General features: G+C 30.5%; 1 protein-coding gene across 1 annotated transcript in view; it reads left to right on the forward strand.

Annotated features, from left to right (window-relative positions):
* Positions 1-12788, forward strand: part of LOC139489156 (histone-lysine N-methyltransferase 2D-like) — a 44252-nt gene that overhangs the window by 14937 nt on the left and 16527 nt on the right. Inside the window, exons 5-8 of the mRNA XM_071275320.1 lie at positions 8502-8861; positions 9848-10021; positions 11702-11858; positions 12182-12696. Coding sequence (XP_071131421.1) covers positions 8502-8861; positions 9848-10021; positions 11702-11858; positions 12182-12696 — 1206 coding nt within the window. The remainder of the gene's footprint in view (positions 1-8501; positions 8862-9847; positions 10022-11701; positions 11859-12181; positions 12697-12788) is intronic.

Consider the following 12788-nt stretch of genomic DNA (forward strand, 5'->3'; position numbering starts at 1 on the left):
ACCTTTTATTTGAAATATTGGAAGTCAGTATGTTCTGACTTATAAAAGTCTGAATGTTCTGACTTATGAAAGTCTCAATGTTCTGACTTTAATTTAATAAGGCCAGAAAGACTCAGAATGATCTGAAGATAATGACTTGCTTTTAATGTTTAGAGTATTTAAGAATATGAATGCTCTTGTCATGCTAGTACCATAAGAAACCCTGACAAGATTTTGTTCCCAAAAAAATATATATTAAGAATAACAAGGGTACAATTGAACATAAATTACAAAGTTATAAATGTTGCTAAAAAATCTATTTAAAAAACACCCAATAGATAGTTGTAGTGAAAATATTATGTATTTATATGTACATGTACCACTTCTTGATGGACAACAAAGTCACCAAACTTAGTCTGATTTTCTAAGTATTTTCTCCTCAACATTTTTTTTATCAGAACATGATTTGACCTGTTTAAAGTCAGTTTACAGGAAAAAAATCCGATCAAACTAGGTTTCTTCATCTTAGCCCCCCCCCCTTTTCTCCTTATCTGAATCTGCTACTGTTGGGATAATTAATTTTTTTTTAAGAAACAATTCAGTCAAATGGTTTTTAGAATAATGTTTTTTACAACCAAAAGTTCTATATGTTAACTTTACAGAAAAAAAAGTCATGAAAATACAGAAATAAAATAAATTTTTAAGATATAAATTTGATGAAATTTGTTTAAAAAAATACATTTGAATATAAAATATACAAAATACATTTTTTTTATAGCCCTCAATATTGTGACTTGAGGGGACCATATTTCATCAGTCTTTTATCTGGTTTGTCATACATTTTAAAATCAATATGAAAATCCTAGACTTAAAAGTTGACATAAGTTTAGTTTTGACTGACTCTTTGGAGTCAGAACATGATTTGACCTGTTAAAGTCAGTTTACAGAGAAAATTAAATCCAATCAAAACTAGGTCTTCTTCTTCTAAGCCCCCCCCCCCCCCCCCCCCCCCCCCTTTTTTTCCCTTTTATCTGAATCTGCTACTGTTGAGTTAATTAATTGATAAGTTTATTAGAAACAATTCAGTCAAATGGTTTAAAATAACATATTTTACAACCAAAAGTTCCATGTGTTAACTTAACAGAAAAGAAAGGTCATGAAAATACAGAAATATAATAAAATTTAAAGATGATTTGATGAAATTTGTAAACAAAATATATTTGAATATAAAATATTAATTCTCATTATTGTGACTTTATTATTGGGTGTCTTTTATCTAGTTTTCCCATACGTTCTTAAATGCATATATTTATGACAATGCCAGACTTAACAGTTGTAATAATAAGTTAAAGTGAAGTTTTTGACTGACTCTTTGAAGTCAGAACATAATTTGACCAGTTTAAAACAAAATACATTTAAATATTGAATAATCAATATGCAAAATAAACTTTTTTATAGTCCTCATTATTGCACTGTATGGGGACCTTATTTCCTCTGTCTTTTATCTGGCTTTTCCGTACATTTTTAAATCAATATGAAAAAACTAGACTTAAAAGTTGAAATAAGTTTAAATGGGACTGACTTTTTGAAGTCAGAACACGATTTGACCTGTTAAAGTCTGTTGACAGGAAAAAAATGTCCTATCAAAGCTAGGTGTTCTTCCTCTAATCCCCCTCCCCACTAAATATCAATCTGCTACTGTTGAGTTAATTAATTACTGAGTTTTTTAGAAACAATTCAGTCAAATGGTTATTAAAATATAAAAATATTTTGCAACCACAAGTTCCATGTGTTAACTTAACAGAAAAGAAAAGTCATGAAAATACAGAAATAATACAATATATTTTTTTTTAGATAATTTGATGAAAATCTCTAAAAAACAAAATGCATTTGAATATTGAATATATCAAATAAAAATGTTCGATCCATTTTTAAATCTATGTGAAAATCCTGGACTTAAAAGTTGAAATAAGTTTAGTTTTGACAGACTCTTTGAAGTCAGAGCATGATTTGACCTGTTAAAGTCAGTTTACAGAAAAAAAAATCCAATAAAAACTAGGTTTCTTCATCTTAGCCCCCCCCCTTTTTTTCCCTTATTTGAATCTGCTACTGTTGAGTTAATTAATTGATAGGTTTATTAGAAACAATTCAGTCAAATGGTTTTTAGAATAATGTTTTTTACAACCAAAAGTTCCATGTGTTAACTTAACAGAAAAAAAGTCATGAAAATTCGGAAATAGAATAAATTTTTAAGATATTAATTTGATGAAATTTGTTAACAAAATACATTTGAATATAAAATATACCAAATACATTTTTGTATAGTCCTCATTATTGTGACTTAAGGGGACCTTATTTCATCAGTCTTTTATCTGGTTTCCCATACATTTTAAAATCAATATGAAAATCCTAGACTTAAAAGTTGAAATAAGTTTAGTTTTGACTGACTCTTTGAAGTCAGAACATGATTTGACCTGTTAAAGTCAGTTTACAGAGAAAATTAAATCCAATCAAAACTAGGTATTCTTCTTCTAAGCCCCCCTCTCCCCCTTTTTCCCTTATCTGAATCTGCTACTGTTGAGTTAATTAATTGATAGGTTTATTAGAAACAATTCAGTCAAATGGTTTAAAATAATATATTTTACAACCAAAAGTTCCATGTGTTAACTTAACAGAAAAGAAAGGTCATGAAAATACAAAAATATAATAAAATTTAAAGATGATTTGATGAAATTTGTAAACAAAATATATTTGAATAAAAAATATACCAAACACATTTTTTTATAGTCCTCATTATTGTGACTTTATTAGTGGGTGTCTTTTATCTGATTTTCCCATACATTCTTAAATGCATATGACAATGCCAGACTAAGAAGTTGTAATAATTAGCTAAAGTGAAGTTTTTGAGTGACTCTTTAAAGTCAGAACATAATTTGACCGGTTTAAAACAAAATACATTTAAATAATGAATATGCAAAATAAACTTTTTTATAGTCCTCATTATTGCGCCGTATGGGGACCTTATTTCCTCTGTCTTTTATCTGGCTTTTCCGTACATTTTAAAATCAATATGAAAAACTAGACTTAAAAGTTGAAATAGTTTAGTTGGGACTGACTCTTTGAAGTCAGAACACGATTTGACCTGTTAGAGTCAGTTGACAGAAAAAAAATGTCCAATCAAAACTAAGTCTTCTTCCTTTACGCCCCCTCCATATCTGAATCTGCTACTGTTGAGTTAATTAATTCATATTTTTTTTTAAGAAACAATTCAGTCAAATGGTTTTTAAAATAATGTTTTTTAAAACCGAAAGTTCCAAATGTTAATTTAACAGAAAAAAAGTCATGAAAATACAGAAATATAATAAAATTTTAAAATAATTTGGAGAAATTTGTTAACAAAATACATTTGAATATTAAATAATAGTATACCAAATACACTTTTTTATAGTCCACATTTTTGTGACTTTATTATAGGGTGTCGTTTATCTGAGTTTCTTAGGCCACGGTTATAATTGATTTGTCTATTTTTAGAAACGTAAACTGGAAGTTTTATTTTTTCACAACAGAAAGTGTTATCAATTTTGTTAGTGATTAATGCATTTCATTTCATAAAAAAAAATTATTTAATTATTTTTCAGGGATAATGCATTTGTTAGGGTCGGCGGGAATAAAAAAGCATGAAAAGTCAATTTTATTTTTATTCTGGAAATCGGAAAAATCGGGTCGGCGGATCCGTAAACCAACAAATTAAAAAATCCTGGCCTTATACATTCTTAAAAGCATATGTCACAATCCCAGACTTAAAGTTGCAATACTTAATTAAAGTATAGTCTTTTAATGACTCTTTGAAGTCAGAACATAATGTGACTTTCAGTTTGCACAACAGGATTTACCTCAATGAAATATTAAGATATCAAAAATATACCAAATTATCTTTTATATATATAGTTCTTATAATTGTGACTTAATTTTTTGTGATTTTTTTTCCTACTTGTATCCATACAGGCTAGAGGTATAGGGGAGGGTTGAGATCTCATAAACATGTTTAACCCCATCTCATTTTTGCGCCTGTCCCAAGTCAGGAGCCTCTGGCCTTTGTTAGTCTTGTATTTTTTTAATTTTAGTTTCTTGTGTACAATTCGGAAATTAGTATGGCGTTCATTATCACTGAACTAGTATATATTTGTTTAGGGGCCAGCTGAAGGATGCCTCCGGGTGCGGGAATGTCTCGCTACATTGAAGACCTGATAGTGACCTTCTGCTGTTGTTTTTTCTATGGTCGGGTTGTTGTCTCTTTGACACATTCCCCATTTCCATTCTTAATTTTAACAATCACATCACAATCATGACAATCATGATAATGCACGACTTTTACAGAACTTTGCAAGCAATTTAGTTTTTGACAGACTCTTTTAAGTCAGAACATGATTTGACCTGTTTAAGTCAATTTGTCCGAACATGCCCATTTGACCTGTTTAAGTCAATTTGTCTGAACATGATTTGACCTGTTCAAGTCAGATTGCAGAACAAATTTTCCAATCAAAGCTAGGTGTACTTCCTTTAAGCCCTGCTTCTGAATCTGCCATTTGTGAATTTATTTGATAAATGTTTAGAAACAATTAAGTCAAATGGTTATTTATTTTAGGGGATCTTACATATATTTCTTATGTCTGAGGTTCACATACTTTCTTTTAATATCATATGTCAGTGCCCCACTCTAAAAATTTCAATAAATTTAGTTTTGGGCTGACTGCTTTAAGTCAAAACATGATTTGACCTGTTTAAAAGAAATTGCATTTAAATATTGAATATACCAAATATTTTTTTTTTATAGTCCTCATTGTGACTTTAGGGGACCTTTAATATTTTCTCTGTCCTATATCTGGCTTTCCCATACATTTTTAAATCAATATGACAGTACTAGACTTAAAGGTTGAAATAAGTTTAGTTTTGACTGACTTTTGAAGTCAGCTTGTTTGAGTCAGTTTGCACAACAGTATTTACCTCAATGAAATATTAAAATAATAAATGTTTTGCTCTTGATAAATTTAGCTAAAAGTGGATGAGAATAGATCCCTTTTTTTTTCCTTGGAAGATTTGAAGTATTGTCATGGTACTAGTAAATGTATCCAATATTAATTTTGTATTTTATAAATCTTTTGATATTGACAGAAAATTGTATGATCCATTTTTTCTGCTTTGGTTTTTGTTTGTATTTTGAAATGATTGAATTTGATGAGAAAAAAATATTATGTTAAGATTCTGGAAAGAAGAAGGTATGATGAGCCCACTTTTTAAACTCTTTGATTCGAAACTAGTAATCACTATATTTTATGGAGATTGATAACAAAGTGGTAGTAATGACTGCTTCAAGTCAGAACAAAAATGACCTCTCTAAGTCAAAATGCATTAAAAAGGGACATAAATCTTATTAGAATATGAAGATATTAAGTCACAATATTTTATGCAAAAGCTGACCTGTGGAAGTCATTTTATGATAAATTAAAGTCTGACATAAACTGACCTGTACAAGTCATATTCTGTTGAGTGCAAGAAGGGAGACAACACTTACATCATATTAAATCTGACCTATGGAAGTCATTTTATTCTGACTTGTTTATGTCAGAGCTCTGACTGATTAGCGGTCATACCTCATCTGCTTATTTTCATGTTGTATAAAATTACACTTTACACGAAATAGGAATTGCTGTGCCTTTGATTAATGTTTTCAAAAAGTGATTTTTATCCTTTCATAAATGATGTGATGATTTAGAAAATTCTTGAGTATATAGACATTTTAATATGGAATATCAGTTTCAAAGAGTTCGATTGATAAGTTCCAATCGTCATAACCACAGTTCTGTTCTGTTATCCTCGAATATCACAATACTAATTTATATGTACTTGTGCAACACAATTAGTGTCACATGGAGAGCAGCTTACCTTTAAGGAGCACCAGAGAACGCCTCTGTTTTGTTCATATCTCTCAGACTTTATCTTCTGTGTTGTGTTTTGTAAACTCTTGTTTGTCTTTGTGTTGTTTTATTTTTTATTTATTCTTATGGTGTTTACAAGTTGTTGTTGGAACCTTCAATCTCCTTTCGAGAACAATGAACTGAAGTGCCTCGCACAATTCAAAATCAGTTAGGATTTTATTATAATTAGCACTCATTTCTTTCTGTGAGAACCTCATCAGGTTTCTGTATGTGACATTTGAGAAACTTGCGTCATGTAGAATGATCTTGATCAACAGTCTTAACTTGTACACACCTTTCAACTATTATTAGTTTCATTGACTTATGCTTGTTTTATGTCTAGTGGCAAATAGTTCATGCATATTTAGGACAATATATCATAAAATTAAATAGTTGTACATTTGAATTGGGGAATAATGTATTTTCACACCTTTCAACTGACCATGTTATTAGGTGCATTTAGTGGTGCTTGTTACTTCTTACGTTATTACTTAAAATCAATAGCTTTATATTTAGATTTGGGGGAAAAGTATTTTCGTGGATATTTGTAAATAGTTTTAGTATTCTAGATGTTTACAAATTTAAAGAAATGTATAGCTAAAAGGCTATTGTGTCTATAAAAATATGTATTAAGTTCAGTATTAAAATGCATAGTTCAACTATAACAACGAAAACCACAAATTATAAAGAATCCAAAGTAGTCAAAACAATTCATGTATAATAGTGGGCTATTCAGCATGTTCAGTAAGTAAACATTTGAAGTTAATAAAGGAGTCCAAGGTTGGGCGGTATTTACCGCCCCCGGTATTTACCAGTTGTATTTACCACCCTGGACAATACTCCAGAAGTGGTCAATACTGGCAAATACTGGTCAATTGAAATTTTCATGGTCGTTTTTATTATTAATTGAAGTAAAAACTTGATAAAAAGTCAAATATATTTAAACTTTAATCTTTATGCATGTTTTATTCATTTATAACACTTATTCCTACTGATTTAAAATTTAGTAACATGTACTATGAATTATGATATTTCATACTTTAGATATATAAAAATTGACATGTTACTTCAAAATTTATAAATCAATATATTTTTTAATCAAAATTTATGATTTTACAGGAAATTAGAATAAAAGTAATAAAACTACAGGTAAATGAAGTTACGTGTATCTTTTTACCTATAACCTGATTGCCAGGTGTGAAAATTTAATTACTAAAACAACAGCCCCCAATAAATATTGACAGTACATGGGTTGAAAGTAATAAAACAGATATTTGAAGACTCCCTTATAAACAATAAAATACCTCCTGTCTATTTAACTGTGTGACAAAAACGTCTTTATGCTGGAAATGGAAAGATTGAAGCATGGACAAAACAGTTTTTTTTCATCTTTTTATTATAATATTGTGTATACTTATTAATCAATGTAAATCACTGTTTATTAAGAATTTACAATAGAAATAGAAATGAAAGCATAAAAAATGATTTTAACTCTTTCTCTATTCCATTATTTCAATAGTAATTAACCAGGTAGAGAGAGTTTTTTTATAGTTATGACCACTAAAAATTTCAATCGACCAGTATTTGCCGGTATTTGCCAGTATTTTCCCGGTATATACCGGTATTATCCACTGGCATGTTGCGGGAATTTCTCGCTACATTAAAGACCTGTTGGTGACCTTCTGCTGTTGTTTTTTTTCTATGGTCGGGTTGTTGTCTCTTTGGCACATTCCCCATTTCCATTCTCAATTTTAGTATTGACCACTTTTTTGTCAACCTTGTAAAGGACCTATAGTCTGCAGTGACCAATAGTAATCACTTTATCTGGCTGTCTGTCATCTGTTCTTTGTTGTATGATATGCCAAGATTGACCTACCTATTTTCAGTTTTTATGCGTAGTGTTAAAAAGATATATATATATATAGATACATGATATACAGCAGGTACCTTTGAAAGTTTAATGTTTTGTAATATATTTGAAGTAAATATAAAAATTGTGCATGGTGGTAAAAAGGCTTAGTTTTTGTTTCAAATGATTTTTTTCTAAAAACCCATCTGGGCTAGAATTTAAAAAAAATTGTCATGTACATGTAAATTATATTATGTTATATATATTCAAAATTGATTTCCAATGATAACATTTTTATTTTGTGATGATAAGGGGGTAAAAAAAAATTTTAATTTTTTTTTTTTTAGTAAAAACATCTTTTTAGTGCTAGGATGATTCCAGGTGTCAAAAAACATGAAAAAGTGAAAAATGTGGTAAAAACTTACTTAATGCTGAAAATCACTCCACTGAGGCATAATCACTTTATAAATTTACAACTTTTGTAATAATAGTAAATAGGTAAATGATATTTATAAATAGTTGGCGTCAAAACGATTTCACCAAGAATGTCAATTATACAAGTGTTAACTGTGAATAATTCCACAAGTGTTAACTGTGAATAATTCCACAAGTGTTAACACGAGTGGAGGTTTGTTGACACCTATATGCAATTATTACTTTGAATAGTTCTTAAAACAATAAATTATTTTGTTTCATAGAGCTAAGAAAGCAGGCCTTTGAAGAGAAAAGAAAAGAATTTGAAGAGGTTAGAAAAAAAAGGAAGCCTCCGGCAGAACCCAGAAAGCGGAAAAAGAAGCCCATGGACCAGATATTCCCAGAAATGTTCAGTGATGGTCAGATGATGATGCCACAGCAGCAGCAGCCACTTCAGCCACCACCCAAGAAACGACAGAGACGACCGAAACAGAAAAAGGTGGACATAGAAGAGGATAAAGATGCTAAAGTGGAGAGCTTCTTGGCACAGTTACGAATGCTAGCAAACGTGCCACTCCAGGAACCTAAAGTCATAAGTGCTATTGTAAATAGTCCTGTACATGGCAGTCCATCTGTACTTACAGGTAAACTTTCTACTTTCTTCCATATTTTGTTAAGATATAAGACCAGGTCTATTAATTTTTTTGGAGAAAATGTTTAAAGTCATAGAAAACTACTTTTAATGTTTTTTAGGGTTTATTTGTAAAATTACAGAAATATAACATATTACTGAATCTAAAATTAAACACATAAAACTGTAATTATTAAAATGAACATTCAGACAACTTACAATGTATTACTGAATCTCAAATTGAACACATACAACTGTAACTATTAAAATGAACATTCAGACAACTTACAATGTATTCAAAATATTTGGGCATTGATGGCTGAGTTTTGTAAGTAGTTCAACTACTGTATTACTAGCCTGTCAACACTCAGCTTGTGAATTGAAACCCTGCACATGGCGGGTTGGACAGAGTTAGGAGTTATGGTTTAAATTAACATGTTGTTATAAATTTTATCACTAAAAAAGATATACAAAAGTTCATAAGTTAAAAAAAAAGAACCTCTTAATGAAGTGTTATAAAGGTATAAAACTTCTAATACTGCTAATACATGGCTCCATTGTTTTAAATCTTAACTTTGTAGCTTTCCTCTTCGTGCTCATGTACTTAAACTTTTTTCTTAAGTTTATGTTAAGCGCAAATAATTTCATTTCAAAACAAAACCTTAGCTTTTATTGGCTAGTGCTCAAAATTTATAGGTGCACACGGGTTTCCAAAAGTCATTAAGTACAAATAAAACAGGTACTTTTGTCCTGAGAAACAGGCCAAATAAGTGATTTAACTTCAGTTTCTTTCAAATGTAAGTTATTCTAAATAAAACTCCCAACAAGGGTGTACAATCAAGTCAGTAGAAAATTTAGATCCTAAAGCTTTCCTTTCTAACTAAAATAACAACACCCTTCAGTCATTTAGGGGTTCATTTTAACCTGTTTTCACTGTACAGCTAATGATAATGTATTACTAATGATTTGAAATTTTTTAGTATGGTTATTGTATTACAGGTGAAGGTCAATTAAAAGGAGATTTTGGTAATGCTTATTTAGATGGTGTAGCAGATTTCTATGGTAGTACCCTGTTAGGTGGATTACCTCCCCTCGGTTCATTAGTTGGTTTACAACCACCAAAAACTATGGAACCAGGAAGGAAATTAATAAGTGATGGACAGGAAATTGCCGGTTTGTTCAATTTTTTTTATCACATTTAAATATTTTAAAGTTTAGTTATGTTTACCATTAATTGATGATAAAGCTTTATTGTAATTAGTAAAATCACAAAAATACGGAACTCCGAGGAAAATTCAAAACGGAAAGTCCCTAATCAAATGGCAAAATCAAAAGCTCAATCACATCAAACGAATGGATAACAACTGTCATATTCCTGACTTGGTACAGGCATTTTCTTATGTAGAAAATTGTGGATTAAACCTAGTTTAAAAGACTTTAAAAGGGATGGATATGTTTATATAATTCCTACTGAAAAAGAGACAAAAATGAATCATACCTTCAAGGAAGCATAGCTTTGAATTTCAGGGAAATACATTCTTTTATTTAGAATTAAATCTAAAATTTGAATGATTCCTTATTAGAAAAACATATTATACAAATTTTGAAATAACCAATATTAAATGAAGTAAAAAGTTGATTATCTGATAAATGTATCCATGGTAATAATTAGTCTGAACTTACAAATGAAGATATCATTTGTGGAGTATGGATAGTAAGAGAACATGTATATATTGGTTTATTTCAACAAATCTCTGTTTCTTTCTCAATCAGTTGTTTATTATATTCAATAAATCAAGAATAAAAAAAAATCAAATATTTTTAACCTATTTCATGTCTTAAGGAAGTACACCACTAATTCATGGTCCCATTACTTTCTATGTTAAATTCCTCCATTTCAACCAAGCACACCTCTTTCATTTTAAGTTCAAATAAAGTGACAATCATTGCATTTCAAAGCAACACTTTATGGTGTCTTCTACTGAAAAAATCAACATACCTTACATGGCATATAAGAAAGAACTGGTTCCCGGAACTTCGGATGTACCAAAACAAGTACTTCAGATCTGACAAACAGACTAAATGTACCCTCTTTTTAAAATTTGGTGCAGTTTTTTTAATATTTTATTATTTAAAATTAAAAGTCCAAAAGTGTTCTACAATGATCACCAGTCCTTTAGCTTTCATTTGATGCCAAAAATACCTAAATATCCTACATATTTTGAAAGTTACACTCATGCGTAGGAACTATTTTGCGTTAAATATGTACTACTTTCTGGTATGTGCTTTCTGGCCGGCCCGAATTAGTGGTGTTACACCTTAACCATGACATACTAGTTCTGTTAAATTTCTTAATACAAGAAACTTACTAATTGTGATAATTTTATTTGTGAAGATAATTAATTATTCTTAACACTTTAGAGTAGTGTGAAAAGTTAGTTCATAAAAAATACAATTATCAGTTCTATGTACTAACATTTGTACCAACTGCTAAACCTTGTAGTTTGTGAAGTGGACAAATTTATTAATCAAAATTTTTATTTTATGTCAATGTTAGTAGAGGAGCATTATGAATTCTGGTCAGTGTGTCTGTTAGTCCATTTATCGTATTAAAGTTTTGATTAATGGTAGTATATGGTCACATTAAGTTGAAAGGTAGTACACTTACATATTAATTAATATGAAGTAAAGCGTTTAATACATGTGCCAAAATTAGAGTTTTGACCCAGATATCATGGTCCACTAAACATAAGTATGTGACTGTGTTGGCGGGGCATGGTGACCTATGAAAAAGTATTCTGTTTTCACTTCATATTTAACATGTTTAATCTTTATTCACGTTCTTATTCGCAGATCATCTGAAGCAAAAACCAGGAAATGAAGCAGCATTCCCAGGATCCCGTGGAAACACACCATTTTCTATGGGTTCTCTTACTGGCATGGCTCCCAATCCAGTGGTACCATCCTTACCATCACAACCAAGGATTGAACCTCGAGTACAGGCTTTAAGGTACAAAGCAAAATTTGCAGAAAAAGATGTGTTATGACTGCCAATGAGACAATTCTACACAAGATACCAAATGAAACAGCTATAGGTCACCATACAGCCTTCAATAATAAAAGCCATCATGCCAAATTCTGTATTCTGTATCTGTATCTTCATATATTCTGCCAATATATGCACACCTTTAGTACAAAGTAATAAATCCAGTCACTAATAGAATTATAATAAAGTCTGTACACTATACAAGTATGTCAATATCACATATGATTTCACTTAGTCTATACACCCTCATTGTGTTCCTCTATAAATTAACTATTTTAAATTTGTAGGATGACTGATAGTCCTGATACAGTAGTTTCCTCGTCTTCTCCTGAACATGAATATGGAGATGAAGAAATGGATTTCCCAATGTTGAAACCTATTGATCCGCCTGCTGAAGAGGATCGTCGTTGTTCTCCGGCCCTCCCTCTTCTGCAGCCGATCGCCATCAAAGCAGAATCTCTACAAATCAAAGAAGAAAAGATTGAAAGAAAAGAAGATTATGCAGATACCACAAGGCTAATGGCTGATGATATTAGTGATAGAAAATTGGCAAAATTTGATCCTTCCCTTGCTGCAATGGCAGAAAAAGATATTACGGGCAAAAGCAATAGTTTTACTTCATCTCTGTCGCATCCTCTCAAAGACAAGGATATATCTGTGACTTTAACTTTATCAGCCAAGGCAGCTGAGGATATCGGTGGAGTTCTGTCCAGTATAGCAGAACTGTTGAAGATAGCAGTGCCCCCTACTTATCAAGTCAGCAGGAGTCCATCGCCTGATTCACTTAAAATGAACCTTAAACGTAAGAAACTTTACAGATATTTGAGACAGATAGAAAATGTGGTGCATCTAAGATTATGAATCAGGTGGAATATGTCAAATAGTGAGAGTTAA

This window comes from Mytilus edulis, chromosome 9 (genome assembly GCF_963676685.1).
Source record: "Mytilus edulis chromosome 9, xbMytEdul2.2, whole genome shotgun sequence".
NCBI lineage: Eukaryota > Metazoa > Mollusca > Bivalvia > Mytilida > Mytilidae > Mytilus > Mytilus edulis.